The 23,514-nt window shown below is 44.0% G+C and overlaps 1 protein-coding gene and 1 non-coding gene across 4 annotated transcripts in view; both read left to right on the plus strand.

Annotated features, from left to right (window-relative positions):
- The window catches only part of GNPTAB (N-acetylglucosamine-1-phosphate transferase subunits alpha and beta), a 77,118-nt gene that overhangs the window by 18,603 nt on the left and 35,001 nt on the right, over nucleotides 1-23,514 (plus strand). For 2 of the 3 annotated variants that reach the window (XM_053254204.1, XM_053254203.1), the window contains exons 3-7: nucleotides 11,686-11,805; nucleotides 16,535-16,576; nucleotides 18,270-18,475; nucleotides 21,635-21,699; nucleotides 21,946-22,080. In XM_053254204.1, coding sequence (XP_053110179.1) covers nucleotides 11,686-11,805; nucleotides 16,535-16,576; nucleotides 18,270-18,475; nucleotides 21,635-21,699; nucleotides 21,946-22,080 — 568 coding nt within the window. Of the gene's footprint in view, nucleotides 1-11,685; nucleotides 11,806-16,534; nucleotides 16,599-18,269; nucleotides 18,476-21,634; nucleotides 21,700-21,945; nucleotides 22,081-23,514 lie in introns of those variants that run through there. The other variant, XM_053254205.1, reaches the window with a different exon arrangement.
- Nucleotides 18,811-18,888, plus strand: TRNAT-UGU (transfer RNA threonine (anticodon UGU)). Its single transcript has one exon. It is a non-coding gene; the product is annotated as a tRNA-Thr (tRNA).

Raw genomic sequence — 23,514 nt, forward strand, 5'->3', positions numbered from 1 at the left:
GCCAGCAAAAAAGGTCCCCACAGGCCGGATCCGGCCCCTGAGCCTTACGTTGTGCAGGCCTGGTTTAAATCGGCAGCTCTGAAAAAAGGCTATGGAGCAAGCCCCAACAATTTTGCCCAGTGCTTCATCTCTTTCCCATTTCCCTCTCCCCAATCTTTCAAAAATGGATTTCTGATGGAGAGGAGAATAATGCAAACGGAAGCATGGGCAGCACTTTCTCCTGAAGTGGGAGTTTGGAAAGGGATGATACACTAAGTTTTTAAATGCTTGTATATACCAATGTGATACTTTGTCAGTACATAGGACTGAACGGTGTATGTTGGTTCAATTCATAATATTAACAGAGTATCAGGTGGTAATGTTTGTATCCATGTGAGGGAGAGCCAAGCTTTCAAGGTTAAGATCTCTGTACTTCTAATTGGAGGTCTACAATCACAGGCGAATAGAAAGCTGCCGAGTATACGGTTGCTCCATCTAGCTCAGGATTGTCTATGCTGACTGACAGAGGCTCTCCAAGGTTCCAGGCAGGAGTCTCTCACAACTCTACTTGGAGGTGCCAAGGCGTGGACCTGGAACCTTCTGCATGCAACGCAGATACTCTACCACTGAGCAGTGCCGATGGGGCCATCCCCTAAGGCAGGGTTTCTTTACCTTGGGTCCTCGGATGTTGTTGGACTACAATTCCCATCATTCCCAGCCATGACCTTTGTGGCTGGGGATGATGGGGGTTGTAGTCCAACAACATCTGAGGGCCCAAGGTTAAGAAACCCTGCACTCAGAGGAATATCTGAAAACAGACAGTGCTCACATGTAGTCACCCTCCAAATGCAAACCAGGCCAGACCCTGCTTAGCAAAGGGGGAATTGATGCGCATTATTACTGCAAGACCAGCCCTCTACCTCCTCATTTGGCTTGACTCAGTCTTCATAAGAACAGCCCTGCTGGATCAGGCCCAAGGCCTATCTAGTCTAGCATCCTGTTTCACACAGTGGCCCTCCAGGTACCTCTGAGAAGCCCACAGACAGGGGGTGAGGGCTTGCCCTCTTTCCTGCTGGTGCTCCCCTGCAACTGGTATTTAGCAGCATCTTGCCTCTGAGGATATAGTCACCAGACTAGTAGCCATTGATAGACCTGTCCTCCATGAATTTGTCTAAGCCCCCTCTGCATCCTGTGGCAGAGAATTCCATAGGAATTATACACTGTGTGAAAAAGTACTTCCTTTTGTCAGTCTTGAATTTCCCAACCTTTATTTGTAGTCATGTTTGAATGTTCCCCTCTCTGAGTCCTCTGGCAGATATAGTACATACTTGGTATTCCTTTTTGGATTGTGAGCTCTTTGGGGGCAGGGAACCATTTTACATTGGAATGAAAAACCCCAACTTCAAGTATATGCTGATGGGATCTGAGCTGTCGGTGACTGACCAGGAGAGGGATCTTGGAGTCATGATGGACAGCTCGTTGAAAGTGTCGACTCAATGTGTGGCAGCTGTGAAAAAGGCCAATTCCATGCTAGGGATCATTAGGAAGGGGATTGAAAATAAAACTGCTAATGTTATAATGCCCTTATACAAAACTATGGTGCGGCCACACCTGGAGTACTGCATACAATTCTGGTCACCACATCTAAAAAAGGACATTGTAGAACTGGAAAAGGTACAGAAGAGGGCAACCAAGATCATCAGGGGCCTAGAGCGCCTTTCTTATGAGACAAGGCTCTAACACCTGGGGCTTTATAGTTTAGAAAAAAGGCGACTGCAGGGAGACATGATAGAGGTCTATAAAATCATGCATGGAGTGGAGAAAGTGGATAGAGAGAAATTCTTCTCCCTCTCACATAACACTAGAACCAGGGGTCATCCCATGAAATTGATTGCTGGGAAATCTAGGACCAACAAACGGAAGTACTTTTTCACACAACGTATAATCCACTTGTGGAATTCTCTGCTACAAGATGTGGTGACAGTCAACAACCTGGATGGCTTTTAGAAGGGTTTGGATAATTTCATGGAGGAGAGGTCTATCAATGGCTACTAGTCAGAGGGCTATAGGCCACCTCCAGCCTCAAGGGCGGGATGCAGTTGCAGGGGAGTAACAGCAGGAGAGAGGGCATGCCCTCAACTCCTGCCTGTGGCTTTCAGCGGCATCTGGTGGGCCACTGTGTGAAACAGGATGCTGGACTAGATGGGCCTTGGGCCTGATCCAGCAGGGCTGTTCTTATGTACATATTCATAATCTATTCAAACCGCTTTGAGAACTATGAGAAATATTCATAGAAAGTCGAGGCCTGAGAATGGCTGGGGAGTTTTCTTGGGTTCCACTGAGCTGTGAAGCCTGCAGAAGGATGTTGAGACTCTTTTGCTGCTTCTGCCCGCCCCCAAGATCATCACAACACAAGAGATGCCCCCCACCCTGCGAGCACACTCTTGTGTTTGCCAAAGCACTCAGGAGAGGGATGGTGGTAACTCTCCCATGTTGTGCTGCACTCTGGATCTTGCAGAAGCTATACAAGACAGATACAAGGAGAGCGGGTCTTGCAGTAGCAAGCATGAATTCTTTGTTAAGCAGGTTTCATCCTGGTTTGCATTTGAATGGGAGACTACATGTATGTGCACTGTTATGATATTCTCCTTAGGGGTTGGGGCTGCTCTCAGAAGAGCATCTGCATGCATAAAGTTCCAGGTTCCGTCTCTGGCTTCTCCAAGATAGGACTGAGAAAGACTCATGCCTGCAACCTTGGAGGCGACGCTGCCAGTTTGGGTAGGCAATACCGAGCTAGAAGGACCAATGGTCCGACTCAGTAGAAGGCAGCTTCGTATGTATGTATGCACGATGGTTCTGTCCTTATAGCTTAACTCAACATGAGAGGCCCCTGAGTCCTCTTCATGTGTCTGAGGACATGGAAGGAAATCCTGTGCCATGCTGTACTCTGAAGCGGTCATAAACGTCTGTCTTCTGGGAGTGGAGATCTGGTCTTGTGGTAGCAGGCATGAATTGTCTCCTTTGCTAAACAAGGTTTGCCTTGGTTTACATTTGTATGGGTGACTGCCAGCATTCCCTCTAACGGAATCACAGATGTTGTGGACTACAACTCCCAGCATCCCCAGCTGTGAAGGCCTTTGGCTGGGAATTATGGGAGCTGTAGTCAACAGCATCAGTGACTCCTCTGACATGCACTGGTGACTGCATGTGAGCGCTGTCTGCTGGAAGATATTTCTCTTAGGGGATGGGGCCCTTGCCAGGGATAGAGCACCTGCTTGGATGCAGAAGGTCCCAAGATCAGTTCCTGACATCTTCAGGTGGGGCTGAGAAAGACTCCTGCCTGAAACCTTGGAGAGCTGCTGCCAGTCAGTGTAGACAATACTGAGCTAGATAGACCAGTGGTCTGACTCAGTATATTTAGGTTATTTATTTATTTATTTATTTATTTATTTATTTACAGGTTGAGTATCCCTTGTCCAGACATTTGAAATCTGGAATGCTCCAAAATTTGGACACCATGTCGTAACAAAAACAAAAAACAAAACGCCTCAGCTCACTCGCTCGTAGATTCCCAATTTTGCTGCTTTTAAACATGCCGTCAAAACTTACTTATTTCAGAAGGCTGCACACATCTCATCTCATCCCCCTCATTGCCCACCCAGGACATTTCTCCCCTGGTTCCGTCGTCCCAAGCCCACTCCCTGCTTCCCTCCCTTGCATCATCTCCCCCTCCCCCCCGTGGCTCTGGGGTCCCCATGCACCCCATCTACATTGGCAACCACCGAGTTCTCTTCTTCAAGGAGGGGGTGCAGATCCCACGGGCAGGAAAAGACACAAAGGCTCCTTTCTCGGGGGAAGGGCTGGAAGGGAAGGTGCCCTTGCCGAATGTTTCTTGCCAGTCGCCTCTCTCTATAGGAACCTGGACTCCCTCAGGTTAACCCTTAAACTGGCCTTCCCCTGGCAGGGGGCAGCAAAGGGGGCTCAAGATATCTCATGCAAATATTCCAAAATCCGGAAAAATCCAAAATCTGGAACACTTCTGGTCCCAAGCAGTCTGGATAAGAGATATTCAACCTGTAGTACATTTCTATGCCTCCCCATACAAAAGAGTCCTTTGGGTGGTTCACAATCCAAGCATATAATGCAACTTCCTATGTTCTGTCTGTTCCAAAGCTCAGTACAATATATGAAGCCTCTTCTAAGTTCTCTGCAATTGTTGACCATGATTATTTTTATCCACAATTATTTTTATACACAAGGAGATTAAAAGCATGTAGGAATCAAACAACATAAAATAAGCTAAAACAATATTAAAGCAACTGCAGTAGGGAAATGACTTGACTAGCAAGCCAGAGGTTGCCAGTTGGAATCCCTGCTGGTGTGTTTCCCAGACTATGGGAAATACCTATATCAGGCAGCAGCGATATAGGAAGATGCTGGAAGGCATCATCTCATACTGTGCGGGAGATGGCAATGGTAAACACCTCCTGTATTCTACCAAAGACAATCACAGGGCTCTGTGGTTGCCTGGAGTCGACACCGACTCGACGGCACACTTTACCTTTTTACCTTTACAATATACATGTGACAGATAAAACACAACAGAGCATTGGTTAAAAGGGAACAGAATACCCATGCAAACCTTATAACTGCAGCTTAAAAATTATCAGTTAAAAACCCTAGCAGCAGTTAAACATGCTGAAAAGCCTCGTGAAGCAGGAAGGTCATTACTTGGAAGTGAAAGATGGACAGTGAAGGGGATGTCTGGTTTGCTTGACGGAATGCCACATTGTTCTCAGCAACCCCAGGACTTAGCTCTGAACGGTGGTGAGATAGGAGGAGCTACTTGGGTAGTTTAGGCTGGAAGAGGTAGCATCCCAACAAGTGTTTCTGTTAATGGAAGAATCTGGGAAGAGGTTTATTTCAATTCTGTTTCTTCATAGCAGTGGGGGGTGGTGGTGGGGAGGCGATATTTGCCAACCTCTGCTTCCCTCTGCAGCCTCCTGTGCCTCCCTCAAAGGGATGGGGGGGGGACCCTCACTAGCACATTTGAGGAGGTGCAGGAAAAAGAGGGATGGGGGGGGGATCTGCAAAATCCCTCCCCCACCCCCAAGCATGAACCAAACCTCTTCACTTTGTGGAAGAGCTGGTTAGGCGGCTTCCCAAAGTCTCTGTTGACACGTTATGCCGGACATTGGATCTGGTGTGTCCCAATCAAACCCTTTGAATGTCAGAATGACACAGTGGGGGAGCACATGCTTTGTATGCAGGAGGGTCCAAGCCTAGCCTCCAGTTAAAAGGGCTAGATAGAGCATAAGATGGGGGAGATCTTGCACACGAGACCCTAGAGGGACTCGGCCAGTCAGAGGAAACAGCTTTGAGCTAGATGGGCTAATGGTATAAGACAATGAGGCGAGTCTTATGATCTGTGAGACCCGCTTTTTCCCAAACTGTGGGGAGCGCAGGCTAAGCCCGCTCTCCCCACAGATAAGTGAGGAGGGAGCCCTGGGTGGCCGGATCGGCCACCCACATGATTGCCAGCTCTGTGATGGAGCCGGCGGGGGCTGAGGAGCTTGGAGGCCACGCGGCCCCCGGAAGCCCTAGTATGCCCAGCGCAAGCACGCCGGGCATACTGGGGAGACCCCCAGAGTCAAGAGGCGGCTTTTCGCCTTCCCGCCGAGGGTCTACTCATGAGTAGGTGCGGTGCTAAGCCGCACCACGGTTACTCACAATCCAGAAAACCAGGTTTGCAGAGCGCTCACTCTGCAAACCTGGTTTGGGGGCAGGGCTTCTTGAGCGGGTTACCCACTCTAGAACCACCGGGCTCGCAGCCGAGCCTCGTGGTTCTGACGGTCTGCAAAAATCGGACTAGGAGAGCCTAGCCCGATTTTTGCAGATTGGTCAGAATAGCCCCAATGTCATGTACATTCCGTGACCCTTATTCTATAGTAGACCCCTTTGAAGTCATTAGTTAAAATAATGTTGGGGTGACTGCCTTAAGCCCCCATTAATGGTAAATAAACTCAGCAGGAAAATTGACTGGAAAATTAAACTTCCTTAAAAACAAGGCTTTGTAGTGCAGTCCTGTGCAATTTACCCAGAAGTAAGCGGCGCAGTGGGGAAATGCTTAACTAACAAGCAGAAGGTTGCTGGTTCGAATCCCTGCTGGTACTATATCAGGCAGCAGCGATATCGGAAGATGCTGAAAGGCATCATCTCCTACTGCACGGGAGGAGGCAATGGTAAACCCCTCCTGTATTCTAAAGAAAACCACAGGGCTCTGTGGGCGCCAGGAGTTGAAATCGACTTGACGGCATACTTTACCTTTAAGTACTACTGTGTTTACTGGGGCTTACTCACAGGCAAGTATGTATAGGATAGCAGCTATAATCCCTGAGGTCCTTTTGTCATGAGAAAACAGAACCTTGTTTCCTTGGAGAAGCCGCTGCCAGTCTGTGTGGACAATACTGAGCTAGATGGTCTGACTTGATATATGGCAGCTGTGTTCTTAGGACATTTGTGATCACAAGTTCTTGAGTTAGAATAGCTTCTCCCCCCCTTAAAAAAAATTTCAATAAATCTTTGGTTCAGCTTGGCATGCATGAATATGGTGTGTCTTTCCCATATCTGTCAGTTAAAATGTTTCTCTTCTCTTCATTGATGAACTATGAATGAGATATGTTCCCTGTAGTTCTCAGTTAAATCAGGATGTGGTTGATTTAATCATATCATCAACCACAACGATGTATCATTTTCTGTTTGCATAGCATGGAGGACACACCCACTTCATATATTTGTAAAGGCTGTATGGAATTTCTGTCTCATGCTGAATATCTGGGGTTCAGGTGCAGTGCTGCAATGGCTTTTTATTGAGGATTATGGGAGTTGTAGTCAACAACATCTGGGAATCCCTGTTAGAGGGAACACTGTTCAGGCACCCACAGAGTAGATGCATACTGGAATATCTGGCATAGCTGAGGAGCTGGGAAGTGGGAATTGTTTTGCTTATGTGCTTTAGGTAAGTGACAGCTGCGATGATTGGCTTCCTGGACTTATATGATTGTATGTGTTTATACATACATACACAAACACACACATATTTACACTTAGATACAGGGATCTGGAACACACTTCCTACTTTTATAACAGTTTCCCCATCTCTAACTCAAGACTGCTTTAAAAGACTGCTCAAGACACATTTATTTCATCAAGCCTTTGAGCAGCTTTAAGTTTGTTTTATTGTTGTAGTTACTGCTTTAATAATAATAAAAAAAATAAACTTGGTTATTGGTTAGCCAACCCATAACAAATTGTTCTCTGGGCGGCCCACAACACAGCATTAAAAGATGAAATAAAAACACATAACACATTAAATCATAACAGACCAAAAGGAGTAGGGAGAAAATACAAAATACAATACAAAATAAAAGATTTTTTTTAAATCTAGTTAAAATCAGATCAGAATTTAACATTTTTAAAAGGTCTTGAGTTGAATAAAAAGGTCTTCATCTGGCATCTAAAAGAACAAAATGATGAAGCCATCAAACCTCACTGGGGAGGCTATTCCATAAATGGGGTGCAGCCACCGAAAAGGCCCTCTCCATAGTAGCCACCTGCCTCACTTCGTTTGGCAGGGTCACCCAGAGGAGGGCCTTTGAAGAAAATCTCAAGGCCTGGGTTGAGACATATGGGGAAAGATTGTTTAAATTATTTAACTTTAATTAAATTGTTTTGTTTGATTTTAATTCTGGCTTTATTATTTTGTAAACTGCCATGAGACATTGGTATGAAGTGGTATATAAATGTAATATATGCTGCTGCTTCCTCCAAGGAGCCTAGAGCAGTGTACATGGTTATATTTATATTTGAGAGCCAGCGTGGTATAGTGGTTAGAGTGCTGGACTAGGACCGGGGAGACCCAAGTTCAAATCCCCATTCAGCCATGGAGCTAGCTGGGTGACTCTGGGCCAGTCACTTCTCTCTCAGCATAACCTACTTCACAGGGTTGTTGTGAAAGAGAAACTCAAGTATGTAGTACACCGCTCTGGGCTCCTTGGAGGAAGAGCGGGATATAAATGTTGTAGTAGTAATAATAATAATAATAATAATAATAATAATAATATTTAACCCTACAACAACCATGTGACATAGGTTAAGCTGAGAGATAAGTGACTGGCCCAGAGTTACCCAGTGACTTAGACCACTACACCATGCTGGCTCTCTGTGTTTATATGAACTGTTGGACATTTATTACTGTTGTTCCTTGGTCATGCCATAGACTAGCCTCATAGACTCAGTTTTTTCTTCCAAAGGGAAGAAAGTGTATGAGATCACCGTTTGTGACCTCCTCTAATAACGTTTGCATTTACAGTCTGACACAAACCAAATTCAAAGCACATGGGAGTGAAGTGTTCACGTGCTTAAGACTGCAGCCTTGATCATCTGCTCTATTCTTCAAAGATTGCTTTTATGCATAAATCTAGACAAGAACATATTGGCTGCCATCATGGCTGAAGAAAGGGAATTCAGTCTGTGCTTGTGCAATCTATGCTTGCAGAAGCCTGCATATAAATGAAGAAAACTGCTGTAACAGAGATCTTTTGGAAGCTACATATTGTGTAGAATAATACTGTACCATTTCAGGGTGTGGGTGTGTTTGAATGCGTCCCCACATAAATACAGGATGTGTTAAGTACAACCATTTTCTTAATGTGCTAGTTTACATCAAGTGATCATTTTACATGGGGGAGTATTAAAAATATAACACATTCTGCCTGCAACCTTGAAGTGTTAACTTTCAGAAATTGGCCTCTTCATTCATTCATTCATTCATTCATTCATCTATCTTCAGTGTTAACTTTCAGAAATTGCCTTTAAAAGGGGCTTAGATAAATTCGTAGAGGACAGGGCTATCAATGGCTACTAGTCTGGTGGCTGTAGGCCACCTTTGGCCTCAGAGGCAAGGTGTCTCTGAATACCAGTTGCAGGGGAGTAACAGCTGGAAAGAGGCCTCAGCTCTTTCCTGTGGGTTTCTCAGAAGCATCTGGTGGGCCATTGTGTGAAACAGGATGCTGGACTAGATAGGCCTTGGGCTTGAACCAGCAGGGCTGTTCTTAGGTTCTTATTCTCTGCAATGTGTAGAATAGTTCTGAGAGTTCCCAGGGGAGCTGAGGGTGCCCACTGCTCTCCTCCTGTCCTCCGCAAGAGGGAAGAATGGAGCTACTCCAGAGCCATCTATGAGTGTATCTCTGCCAACACCATCTCATGATCAGCTGCTGACAGACTGAAAAGAATCCACATTTGCTTCAGTATCATGTCATAAGTGTGTGCCAGTCTCTTCACATAAGCCAGCTGATTAAAAATAAACAATATAACATTTATTTTGAATAATAAATAGCCTAGAGTGGCTTGCCAGCATTTCAAGGGTTGGACAGACACAATAAACGTTTAATTTCCTTAACTAAAATTAAATGCTCCAGGAATGCCAAATTTAACTCAAGCCACTTGCCCACCCAGATCAGTACTTGAAAAATCTGTTATTTGGCCGAAGCAAATCTTCAGTTTATACAGCTGTTCAGAGCAGTTCTTACTGCTGAACAAAATCTGTTCTTTATAATGAAGACAGAGCTATTTTGGGGTGTAATAATTTTGAGTAGCAGGGCATTAAGAATAACCAACTAGAGTATTTTTGTATGATCAAAGAACTTGGATTTCATAATCTCTCTCTTGCTGCTGTGTCCAAATAAATGCCCAAGGTATGGACCTGCCAACTGTGATGCTTGTGTTGTAGGGACATCACTCTGGTATTGCATTCCACCCATGATGGTGAAATGGTAGTCTTGTAGATAAAGTATAAAAAGCACCTATATGGCCTTTCCATTGGTGTGCTTGGCCCAATGGCCACTGGCCCATATCCTCATGGACTCAAGCAGCAATCAGCCACTTTACTTGGGGAAGAGGAAGAAAGAAATCCCTGCATTGGCCTGTCCTGATCCCTTTGCATGGTGTATTCATTTTGTTAGTCAACTTGAGATGGAATATAAATTTTCATACAGAGCGTTCGTGTATACATAATGTTCTACATGCAGCTAGTTTTGAAAGTGAGCCTTAGTTGGAAATGCATGGTTTCAAAACATTGGTATTTTAAAAATAATGAATGTTACAAATACCAGTCAAGCTGGGCACTCTCAAAATTGTAATTCACTTCCCCCGCCAGGTGAGTATCCCCAATGAAGGGGTTCATGTTTTTTCCCTTTTCATCTCTAGTGTCGCCTTCCTCTCCCCTTGCTGTGTAAAATGTTTAGCATGCATAGAGCATACCTGCATACATAGCATGCATAGAGCATACCCATAGCATGCATACCTGTGCGTGTTTGTACGCAAATAGTCTACTTGTGTGGCGATCTGTCTACTTCAAAGGAGGATGGACAGATTATGGGCATGAGTTTGAACCTTGGTTCATACAAACATTTTGGGTTGACTCAGACGACATGTCCAAACTGGCCCTTTCCTCATTCGATTAGGAGCATGAATGGCGATCCAGTTTTCATAAGCAAAGAGGAGTTAGTACTTGGACCCAGTATAGATCTAGCTGGAAATTGTGTGCTATGAGATTGAGCCTTGGAAAGCCATGAGTTCGTGTACTCCCTCTCCTCTTCTTTTGCACACAGTTTCCTTTTATGTATAAACTCTGGTTCACTTAAACCACAGTTAGTTAAAACTAACCAGAATCAAACTCTGCTTTCGGATCCTAACTACCTATATAATTGTGGTTTGAATACACCATACTTCCCTGAGTTCATACAATAGCACTGTCATTTAATTCAAAGTGGATACTTTTAATCTTTCTCATTATGTCTCAACCTAGCTATATTATGGATGGCTAGCTACAAGCAGAGCAGTGATCAAGATGTATCTTTAGTGTTTTTTTTTTTACAAAACAGAAACCATTCCTTTAATGGAATAAAACACTGACTGGTTATGAAAGATTATTTTCCACCATGGAAAGTGTTTTTAGAATGGTTCCAATGGAAGTATATCCCTGGCACCATGTGGAGACAGCTGTTCCCAATGCTGAATTTCACCCAGTGTTGATGGTGCTCTTTTAAGGGAAGTGGAGCTCTGTTGAGCTGCAGCACCATCTTGGAAGGTGCTCATGGAACTCTGGGAAATGTAGTCCTTCCCAGTATTTCCCCCATAGAGCTCTCTAGTGAAAGTGCTGGGAAGGACTTTTTTTTTACCCCCAGTGCTCCATGCACAGCTTCCAAGATAGAGTTAGGGCTCAACAGGGCTGTGCCTTTCTTAATCGCACCCCCCACACACACACACACACACTGAGAAAAGCACAAGTACTGTGCAGAAGACAGCACAGTGGGAAATAGCTCTTACATTGAATGTTTTGTTGTTGTTGTTTGCCAAAGCTTAAAAAATAGTGATGATCACTGCCCTATGCTGTTTGCTCATAACGGAAGCTACCATTTGTCAGGGAGAAGCAACTGATGAAGATGAGAGTGGTGAAGAAGCAAAAGCCTTAACTAAATGGGTAGAATGTGCCAAGCAATAATAAACATGGTTTAAATTCATAATCTATGAGTTTCAGCTGACCATTTTCAGGACAATTTGATCTGTACTTCTGTTGAACCCTTCTCAATTTAAACCTTAATGGGCTGAACAAGTTTCTCTTTTCCTTTCATCTGATTTTTGTAGACTTTGCTTGCCCATGCCTATTGATGTGGTGTATACCTGGGTGAATGGCACAGATATCGAGCTGATGAAAGAACTGCAACAGGTGAGGAAACAGATGGAGGAAGAACAGAGAATAATGAGGTAAGAATCTCTCTCTGGAAGTACAATGAGACAGTGTCCTGTCTAAAGGCAGAAAAGCTAAAATTGTGAGCTTTTAGATTGTGAGCCCTTTGGGGACAGGGAGCCATCTTATTTGTTTATTACTTCTCTGTGTAAACCGCCCTGAGCCATTTTTGGAAGGGCGGTGTATCAATCAATCTATCTATCAAACAAATAAAATAAAGTAAAATCATGGGTCAGCATCTGGACTAAATTATGCCTGAGTAGTCATGTTGAAATTAAATAGTCCTAAAGAGTAATTCTGGAGTAGTACTATTGAATGACTTCATCTGGATGCTGCTCATGGATTCCAAGGAGGAGAGGGGCCTCTTTTGAGAAGGAAGAAGGTGTTTTAGATGAACATGTGAGCCTGAACCTCCATAACCCAGGCTTCTGCCATGTTCCAGCAGGGAAGGAAGCAGCAGAATGGATGATCGCCTCCACTCTATTAATTTGTCAGTCCCTAGTCTCTCCCATACCTTTCTTGCCCAAGTATTGCTGATTGGAATGACCCTGAGTGAGCTAGTTTTGCCATCTGTTTAACAATTGAAAAGAGGCTTGCATGTGGCAGATATGCAAGGTGATTTGCATCCACAGCTTGTACATCTCTTATACATGCACAGCAGCACAGAAACGGGAAGTGCTGCTTGCTGTTAGCTGTTGTTTCCTGTTCCACTGTAAGTGGATAATGTGTGAAACCCCCTAGGAGGCAGAGAGTGCTGTTTTAGTGCTCCTGATTGCCACAATTTTGATATACAGTGGGTGAGTTCAACTGGCACTGATCACATGGCTGAAAAGTCTGAAATGTCCACATGGTTGGCTTCCTGTACTTAACATGGAGCATCTTCCCCCCCAGGAGAAATGGGGTTCTTGCTTTTCCTCAGGATGCATCTGGTGCCTTGTTCTTGCACTATAGGGAACATCCCTTGCTAACTTGGCATAGAGGCACCTTTTAATGTGGTGATTCTCTTTATTTAAGAGGGGGAGAGTAACTGGCCTATCCACCCCCAGCACAGTACCTCCAGTGATTGCTGCTGGTGTCTATCTTGTGTTTCTTTTAGATTGTGAGCCCTTTGGGGACAGAGATCCATCTTATTTATTTATTATTTCTCTGTGTAAATTGCCCTGAGCCATTTTTGGAAGGGCGGTATAGAAATCAAATTAACAACAACAACAACAACAACAATAATAATTTCCAGGGAGATTGCTGTGTTGTTCATGCTAAAACAGCAGAGGATCTTTGGTGTAGCATACGAGAGCTTCCATGGACTAGAGCCCACTTCATCTAATGTGTGAACACACAGTCTGGCAACAGAATATTCTGTGGTATACCCCATGCCTCCAAAGTAAGAAAACATCCCCCAAATTTCCCCTGTCCCTCAAAGGTTGCCACCACTGGCAGCCTAGATACCTCCTAGAGAAAGAACCCCAAATGTTTGTGGGATGTCCACAATACTTAGCAAGTAGTTCAGGTAAGAACTAAACTGTCTAATTTCTGTGCTGCCACCATCTTGGATCTGGATGGTGATGTCATCGCAACCCATACCATTCAGGTGTCCCTATGTGGCACAACATCTGTACCAAATGTGGTGCAAATTGGTGCAGGCATTACAAATTTGTTATGGGCAGATACACACACTCAGACAGCAAGGTGATCTCATAAGAGTGCTTTCCATGCAGAAAGTAGTCTAAATAGGAATCCTCTTTTAAACTTAGACAGGTTCAAACCTTGGTAATGTTAACCCTTGTGGTGGCATGACTTGGGTTCGAGTGCAGAATAGATCTCCCAGGATAGCCATGTAGTAGTCAAAAGTATATTAGCTTTATTCAGATCAGTTTGATTTTACAGGCTTTTAAAAGATGGCAAAAGAACAAAAAGAGAAGACACTTCTTGCTTAATACTACCCAGGTTCCTTGGTGTCAAGGGATGTCTGTCGTTGGTTAGGGACCATGTCTCTTGTGCATTTTGCCCCATGCTGGTGGTAAAGCAACTTTAAGAACCAGTATGTTACTTTATTGGCCAAAGTTCATTCCAGTGATTAGACCCAGATAAGCTTGTGGCTGTGAGCAGCAAGGAAGTTTCATTGTTATTCTGAAGAAATGTTAAATAGCTTTTGTTGATTTTAAAAGGTTCACTGTGACCCATGTTAAAAACAATTGCTCAGGGATTGTTGACTAGCTATTTCCTGCCTCTCCCAATGTTGTTTAGCATTATTGCCCTTGCTTAAACCAGTACAGTCTAACTTGCTCCGTTTTGATGCTTATCCTTGGTCAAAATGAACTTTTAAAACTTCTTTCAGCAGTGAAGCACTGGTTATTCTGATTCTTAAAATATAGTTCCAGGAAACTTTGTAAATGTATATGATAAGACAGAGACAGACAATTTGCTTGGATTCTCCATTACCATATCTTAAAATATATTTTAAGGGGATTTTAAAAAACATATGCACAAACATTAAACAGATAAAGTCCATAAGTGCTCACTGTTCATATATGCTAAAGCACACAGCAATATAAGAAAAAGTACAAAGGAACAGAAAAAGGAAGGAAAAGGGGGAGGAGGGAAACGGAGGGAACAAATGTACAGTAAAGGGTAAAAATACTCTGCATCTGCAATATCAGTTCTATTGAATATCTGAAGACTCGGAGTATAAGAATAGCTACCAACGGAGAGATGCTCAGTCAGTTACTTATCTTTGCATTTTACAGTTTGAACTTGTGGTTAGATTATAAGAACTTTGAGAGCAAGGTTTTTTTTAAAAAGACAAAACAAAAACAAAACTGCTATGCAAACAGTTGCTATAGTGCAAGTAATTTAAACTAGCTGGGCCGGGCGCAGAACATCTGCGCCTCTAGTTTGCTGCAGCCGTTTTCTCGCGTTCCGCCAGCCTGCCTGCTGTCCCCCATTGGTGCTTATTTTCCCCACCAGCCAGCCTTCTGGCTGCCAATCCTCCCACTGGCCGCTTCCGTCCATCGGCCCACTGGCCCGCTACCTCCCGCCCACTGGCCAGTCTGCCACCTCCCACCCGTGGCCTTCTCCTCTTGCCCACTGGCAGGCCAGCCTGCGGGCGCCTCCAGCCCACCACTGGCCGCTGTTTTATTTCCTATCCCCGTCGCTATCTGGGCAGCTGTTCGCGAACTCTCATGAGAACTGCCACACATGGGATTAGTGACAGGTATGCCTTAGAGAAATATATATAAAGAAGATGTTGGCCATAATCGTTAGTGAAAAACCAATAGAAATGTTGTTGTTTTTAAAAAGTTTGATATAGATATTTGTGTTTTTAAAAATTATTTTTAGAATACCTTCAAGGGTTACTTTAGCAATAGCACTTAGCAATAGCACTTACATTTATATACCGGTTTATAGCCAGAGCTCTCTAAGCGGTTTACAATGATTTAGCATATTGCCCCCAACATTCTGGGTACTCATTTTAGCGACCTCGGAAGGATGGAAGGCTGAGTCAACCTTGAGCCCCTGGTCAGGATCGAACTTGTAACCTTCTGGTTACAGGGCGGCAGTTTTACCACTGCGCCACCAGGGGCTCATTTAGAAACACCTATCTGTATCTTGTGCCTAATCTGTAGGCCTTTCTTTACTTGGCTTTTATGATCATAGGTCATTGAGAGAGGTCTGTCTCCAGATGCCATCAGCTTGCCTGGCGGCAACTCAGGAGCAAGCCTTCTCTGTAGCTGCTCCTGGGCTATGGAATGCACTCCCTATAGACGTCTGTGCTTTAACATCTTTACCAGCCTTTAAAAGAGCCCTTCAGACACTTTTTTTTTTAGCCAGGCTATTAGTAATCTTTGAATGTTTTAAATTGTATTAACAGTTTCTTTCTTTCTTTTCTGGGTTTTTTTGTTTGTTTGTTTGTTTTGTTTTGTTTTTTTGGTGAACCGCCTAGAGCCTTTGGAGTCAAATAAAATAAATAAATGGAGTCAAATAAATAAATATTTCCTAACTGAGAGCCAGAGCTAGGCTTTCTGCTCCAAAAGATAACTTGTCTCCTTTGCCTCTTTGGCACTTAGAACCATCCCCATCCTTTGCTTGTGAGTAGCTGTGATCCTGCCTTCCTCAGCACATCTCTGTATTTCCATGTCCAAATGTCTCCTTGCACCATGGAGTGCTGCAGTGCCACAATAAAAAGCATAACTAAATTGCATAATGCTTGATTTGGTAACAGGAACAATTAAAATGTTAGGACCAAATATGGAAGCTACTGAAAAACTTCCATGTGACAGTGGCTTCATGAAAGGATCATAAAGTTTGCAAACTACACGCTGTGAGGATTGGCCCAATTGTGTGGAGCAGCTGGCAGGATATGTGCTTGCACATAACTTTGCCAATGATTGAGCCAATATTACATCCCCTATTAGCGTCTTAGCATCTTTCATGTATGGGCTGTAAGGTTAAAATGGCCCTTAGTCCTGCAGATTTTTTTGGACATGTCTTTCATTTTTTTAATTCAGGCGACAATTCTAGGTTTGTTCCTATGTGTGGTATCCTTAGCAGAATGGTAGGGAATGGTTGGATGATATGGCATCTCTTGTCATTGCTGTGATGAGTGCGGTGAAATGCTTTTTACTGAGCTTCTGTTAATAGTTGAAGAACCCTCTTAGTGGGAACAGTTAATTGGATCTCTGTGTACAGTATATCACATATGCATTGTTTGGGTTATTTTAAATGGGCCTGTGTTTATTTCTTCTTCAGGGAAATGCTTGGAAAAAATGTAACTGAACCAACTAAGAAAAGGTAAGGCGGGTGTTGAAAAAAGGTATGTTAAGCTTGGTTGTTGGGTTCTTTCTCTATAGTACTACATTACCTATGTATGGCTGAATGACTGAAATGTAGAACATCTAAAATTAGCCAGTTATTTTTGCCTTAGATCAACATTTTCTTAAGATAGTAAAGATGATGCCCTCCATATGGTATGCTCAAAATATGGCATGTTTGTTTTGTTTTTGCCTCCTACACTTAAGACAAAAGTACATGGTGTAGACAACAAGGCCCAAATTCTGTTAGTGACTCACATGGCAGCCATCTTAAAACAATCTATGGTTTTAATATTATTTTCCCACAAGTTACAAAGACAGTATGAATGCATAGGTTAATAAAGAGATGATACTCAGTTTTGAGACAAAAATGCAAACCATAACTGAGGAATGAAGGTTGCCAGGTAAATCAGCTATCGGGGTATAAGCATGAGCACAGACATTTAGTCAAGTATGTTTTCCCAAAAAGCACAAGCTCATGCACTCCTTGCCATTGGTCTCATATTTTCCTTCTGCCTTCCCACCACCTTCCCCAAGTGAGTGATACCTATGGCTTTCCGAATCAGCATAGCCATAGTTTAATCTCAAGTGGAGGTTGAAGTTGTGAACAGGTGTTAATCTGCCAGGCCAACAAGTGCTCAACCCATCCAGAAGGAAGATGTAGGTAGCTCAGCTGGGTACAGCTGAGCACTATCTTAGAATAGCGAGGGGAGGCAGCCAGAAAACACAAGTGTATGATGGCCATTGGGACAGGTATAGTCATGGTCAATAGCCCCAACAGAAAGTGGTGCATTGGCCTGGTTGTCAGAATGACCAGGACATGGCAGTATTCTCATGAGACAGAGTTTTTGAAGAGATTGAGGACCAGGGAATATGGGGAGCAGGGATCTAAAAGGCCGGCAGGGTGATTGACTGGCTGAAGGGGCTTTCTCTCAAGATTCCTAAGAGTGCAGATGAGCTAAGTGGAAAGGGCAGCAGCTAAGGATGGTTCCAACCCCCTTCCGCTGAATAATAGGTGGGGCCAATCATAGGGCAATAGGTATGCCCTAATAGGTAGGGCATAATAGGGAGCCAACAGTGGATTGTGTCTTACATATATACAAACTTTCTGCCTGCCTGTGTTTCTCTCGCATCCACATAACTTTGCTCAGAAACAAAAGTATAAGTGACCTAGAATGGTTTATTGCTGCACTTATCAAAATCTGGCATAAGTTAACATAGCAAGTTAACTGATAAAAATGTGTGTCTTTTTATGCTTGTGTTTGCCTGTGCTTTGTGAAATGTCCTGATTGGTGTATGCAATACTCAGACTTCTGCATATAATAAAGTTAGAGCAACATCTGTAGGCTGTAAGCCATATTGTGTGTTGTCTTGTATCATGAATCTTCAAAAAATTATACCTTAATTACACATTTGAGGTGCAACCCAATCTTGTACATGTTTACTTGGAAGCAAATCCAGTTAACTTCAGTAGGGCTGAGTCCAAAGTTGAGTATATATTGGACTGCAACTGTACTTTCAGTTTGCAGAAATCAGCCCCAAGTTACGAAAGGAAAAAGTAAGCGATTCTGTTGTCTTGACTGTTTCTTTATTGAACGTTGGTCATAGATACATGGACACATGTCCTTTTGAGCCTGAGAATAAACATCCCTTTGATTGCTATCTTGATCTAGTGAGAAGCAACTGGAGTGTTTACTGACACATTGCATCAAAGTGCCAATGCTTGTCTTGGACCCTGCTTTGCCGAGCAACATCACTTTAAAGGATCTGCCATCTGTCTATCCTCTGTTACGAGCTGCCAACAATATCTTCTCTGTTGCAAAGCCAAAAAATCCCTCTACCAATGTTACTGTCATTGTTTTTGACAGCCCTAAAGAAGGTATGAATATGTTGATTGTCTTCTATTGGTTAAAAATTAATGGTTTTGGTTTGCTCTAGTATTAGTACTTTTCCTTTCTTTCTCTGTTGCAAATGTTAAAGTATGTCATTGGATGAGTAGGCAGAGGAGAATATCTCCTAACATTCATTCTTAACCATAAAGCCATTAGGAAATCTGTCTGATTTATATACCACCCTTTCAAAAATGGCTCAGGGCCATTGATGTAAGAATATGCAAGAAAAGTATACATTGATATGCAAAAACATCAGTATCTGTGTTGCTGCCCTAATAAATATAACATCTCCTTACACAGACAATTCACCAGTGAATTCTAAGGGGATGGGGCCTTAGCTCAGTGGTAGAGCATCTGCTTTGTATGCAGAAAGTCTCAGGTTCAATCCCTGGCATCTCCAGGCAGTTGTATATATCGATCTCTCTCCTGCACCAAAGGCCCTAAGCTACAATGTACAAAACCTTCTGACAAATCTAGGCCCATTTTGAAGATGTATTCGTGTAATATGGACATACCTGCATACTCAGTGGTGGAAATTTCAGCAATACTTTCCCATTATGAGAGTGCCAAAAATAGGGCAGCATGATGGAGAGGGCAGAATCACTCTTCTGCCCTCTCCATCATGCTGCCCTATTTTTGGCCGGGCCCAATCATAATCTCTTCCCCTATTGATGACTATCTTTGCATATGTTATCACTGATGCATTCAGCCATGTGAGAAGGCTTTTTGTGTACCATGTATTACTGACTGGTTTTCATTATGTATTATTAGTGTGAAATTATCCGGTTTAGTTTCATAACGCTTGTTTATTCATGTTATTGGTCATTTATCACTGGTTTGTGATGTTTGTACATGTGTATGGGTTATTCATTTTTGACTTTTCCTTTTTGAATATACTTTTTTCATGTTGAGTTATCTCTCTCATGCTTGGTTTCTCATCACATTTTTTTGTTTTCCATAGTCACGGTAGGAATTTTTTCCTTCTTTATTGCTGGTTTCACTTCGTGACTGCTCCTGTTTTTTGTTTTGGTTGCATTCTTTACCAATGCAGCCCCGCGTAAAGTGCATTCAAGTAGTCAAGCCTAGAGGTTACCAGCAAATGTACCACTGTTTTAAGTATCTCCAGAAATGGATGTATCTGGCATATCAGCTGAAGCTGATAAAAAGCACTCCTGGCCACTGCCTCAACCCGAGGCAAGTTTGGGATCCAGGAGCACTCCCAGACTATGGACCTGATCTTTTAGTGGGAGTGTAACCTATCCAGAACAGGCAGATCTAAACCATCTCTCGGATCCCAGCCCCCTACAGACAGTACCTCCGTCTTGTTTGGATTCAACTTCAATTTATTATCCCTCATCCAGCCCGTTATCGCCTCAAGGCAGGCACTTAGGGGGTCATGCCATTTCCTGATGAGTTTCTTATGGAGAATTAGATCTGGGTATCAGCATACTGATAGCATCCCAGACCTAATTTCCTGACAATCTCTCCCTGTGGTTCCATGTAGATGTTTAAAAGCATTGGAGACAGCATGGAGCCCTGTGGAACCCAACACTTTAGCTCTCGTTTTTCAGAGAGAAAGTCTCCAGATGACACCATCTGGAATATCCCAGAGAGGTAGGAACGGAACCACTGTAAAACAGTGCCACCCAATCCCACCTCCTTCAAGCGACCCAACAGGATACCATGGCCAATGGTATCGAAAGCTGCCGAGAGATCCAAAAGGATCAGCAGAGTCACACTCACTCTGTCGATCGCCAATTGGAGATCATGCCGATCAAGGCAGTCTCAACCCCATAGCCCACCCAGAAGCCAGTCTGAAAAGGATCTAAATAATCTGTGTCATCCAAAACTGCCTGGAGCTGAGAAGCAACCACTTGCTCCATCACCTTGCCCAACCAAGGAAGATTAGAGACAGGTCTGTAATTAGCCAACTCTTGAGGGATCCAATGAAGGTGTCTTCAAATAAGGTCTAATAATAGCTTCCTTAAAACAATGAGGCATCCTGCCCTCCCTCAGAGAAGCATTTATGATATTTACCAGACCCTCTCTGATATTAGGACTGCCAGATGAAATAAGCCAAGTTGGGCAAGGGTCAAGAGAGCAGGTGGTGGGACGTACAGTCCGAAGCAGTTTGTCCACGTCTTCATAAGTAACAAACTGAAAGTGATCCAATTCAGTTTAGTAGTTAAGGCTCCATAATAAGACCTAGCTTAACTGAGAACCAATATGGATTGGTTAAATGTGACGTTGGGTAGGTGGAATCTCTGCTCAGCTATCAATCTCACTGGGTATCCTTTGCATAATTATCTGAACCTGCTCACAGGGTAGTTATGAGAACACAATGAGATACTTCCATGTGCACTATTCAAGTAGGGATACAGAGGTGGCAAATAAATTACCTCTTCATTGTCATTTATACTTGCTAAAGGCAAAGTGTGCCCTTGAGTTGGTGTCAACTCCTGGTGACCACAGAACCATGTGGTTTTCTTGGTAGAATACAGGAGAGGTTTACCAACCCCTCCTGTAATTACACCTGTCATTTGCTGTATGAGATGCCTTTCAGCATCTCCCTATATCACTGCTGCCTGATATAGGTGTTTCCCATAGTCTGGGAAACATACCAGCGGGGATTAAACTGTCAACCTCTGGTTTGGTAGTCAAGCCATTTCCCCGCTGCGCCATTAGGTGGTTTTTTACCAATAAATTAATACTGAATACCAAACAAAATATTATTCTGTACTCTTTCTAATTGTGATCTGCTGGCGAGAGATTTTGGTGGCATGGAATAAGGAATCGTGCTCTGTTCAGGCTTTTCATATCAGGCCTGCTTCTTTCATCAACTAAGCTTGTGGCCTTAAAATCAACAGCAAGTCACTCCAGTGGTTGGAGCAGGTCCAGGTATCTTCTTTGCTGCAGCATTTTTAAAAAATGCCCCAGCACAGAGGTAAGCAACCTTGTTGAACTACAATTCCCATCATCCCCAGCCACAATAATCTGGGGGTGATGGGAGTTGTAGTTCAACAGCAGCTAGAAAGCCAAGGTTGCCTACCCCTGTTGTAGCAAGCATAAGTGAATTAGAAGTTTTCAGTAAAACTCTGTGGTGTTTTAAAGTGGCAGCCTGTGATTTGCATTCTTAACTCTTTCAGCTGAAGACTCCCTTTCTGGAATGTTAAAGGAGACCAGCAGGCAAGCAGTGTGGAGAGGCTATTTGGTATGTTACCAGGAAGCCATGGAAGCTTCTTAAAAACCCTCTTTTTAAAAACTTTATTATGTTGCTGTAATGTCTTTCTAACTGTGGAGACACCTGTAAGTGAAGCTGTTAAATAATCTCAGTGCAATGCTATAGAGCTTATATTCAGCATCAACACATTTTAGGCTCCTAGGCCCTCTTAAAAACACACACACACACATACACACAACCCACCAAAAACAATGTGTGCAATTGCTTTTCTTGCAGACTACAGACAAAGAAGTTCCTGGGCTAGTGTTAATGCAAGACTTGGTTTTCCTCAAGGGATTTCCCCCTACATTTAAAGAAACAAATCAGCTACGAGCAAAACTCCCAGAAAATCTTGCTTCCAAGATAAAGCAGGTAAGATTGGTCCCCATTCCCTACTATAACTAAACTCAAGTACAATATAAATGTAATTCTCATATTATTTCCCTGCTAACCTCACCTTCATTTCATTTCACTCCCCTTCATCCATCGTGTTTCCCCTGAGGCTTTATCTAGATACTAGTATCTTTCAGCCTGTTAAAATAACGGGTGCTAGTCTCCCGAAAATTGATGCCCATTGCTGTGTTTGCCGCCCGCGCTGCCGCCGTCTTTTCCCTCCCCGCGGTCGGGCCGGACCTGCCGCCGCCGCCTCTGTCCTTCCTGCGGCCGGGCCGGACCCGCCCCCACCATCTTTCCCCTCCTGGACCCACCATTGCCGTCTTCCCCCTCCCTGCAGCCGGGCCGGACTCGCCGCCGCCTCTGTTCTTCTCGGGCCGGACCCACCGCCGCCTCTGGCCTCGCCGTGGCCGGGCCGGTTCCACCCCCGCCGCCAAGAGTGCCGCCCGCCGCCGCCTCTGCCCTCCCCGTGGCCGGGCCGCACTCGCCGCCACCGCCTCTGGCCTCCCTGTGGCCGGGCTGACCAACTAGCCAACATGGCGGCCGGCGCCTGCGTCCTTGTCTCCCTCGGTTCTTCTGCGCACGCGCACCATGCATGCCCAGAACAGCCGAGGGAGACACGGACGCAGACACCATCCTTCGTCCGAGACACGGACGCACGCCAGGGATCTTATTCTATAGGATAAAGCCTCTTGTTCTGTGGTGCTATATAATAAAGGTGGCTGAGGGCCAGGCAACAGGACCAACTGCGCCGAGATCAGGAACAAAATCTAGCAGCGAATCTAGTGTATGCTCTCTGCTAAAAATCACTTGTTTTTCAGTCTTTCTCCACATACCTATATTTAGCTGACTTCTTGTTTGTTTCTTGCTGGTCTCCATATCAATTGTTGCGCAGTCGAGTCAGTGTCGACGCCTGGCGCCCACAGAGCCCTGTGGTTGTCTTTGGTAGAATACAGGAGGGGTTTACCACTGTCATCTGCCATGCAGTATGAGATGATATCAGCCTTTCAGCATCTTCCTATATTGCTGCTGTTATATAGGTGTTTCCCATAGTCTGGGAAACATACCAGCGGGGATTTGAACCAATAACCTCTTCCTCCCTAGGCAAGTTACTTCCCCGTTGCGCCATGAGGTGGCTCTTCATATCAGTACTCCCCTAGATATCCAAAGGATTGGTACATTCCTATGGCTGGGATCCAGAGAGCTACTGCCTAAGAGATTGGGGAGGCCAGCTGGATGTTTTACCTTTTTTCTTTTCAGTAGCAGATGCACAAGCTGCTTGTGAAAATCTCCTCTTGTTTCAGAAGTGGCTTGTTTATTAAGTGTGGAAAGCTGAGAAACACAAGCACAAATCCCCTTGGAGTGTGCAGAACTATAGGCACAGTGTTCTCTGTAATAGAGATTCCCAGGTGT

Source organism: Hemicordylus capensis, chromosome 5, assembly GCF_027244095.1.
Source record: "Hemicordylus capensis ecotype Gifberg chromosome 5, rHemCap1.1.pri, whole genome shotgun sequence".
NCBI lineage: Eukaryota > Metazoa > Chordata > Lepidosauria > Squamata > Cordylidae > Hemicordylus > Hemicordylus capensis.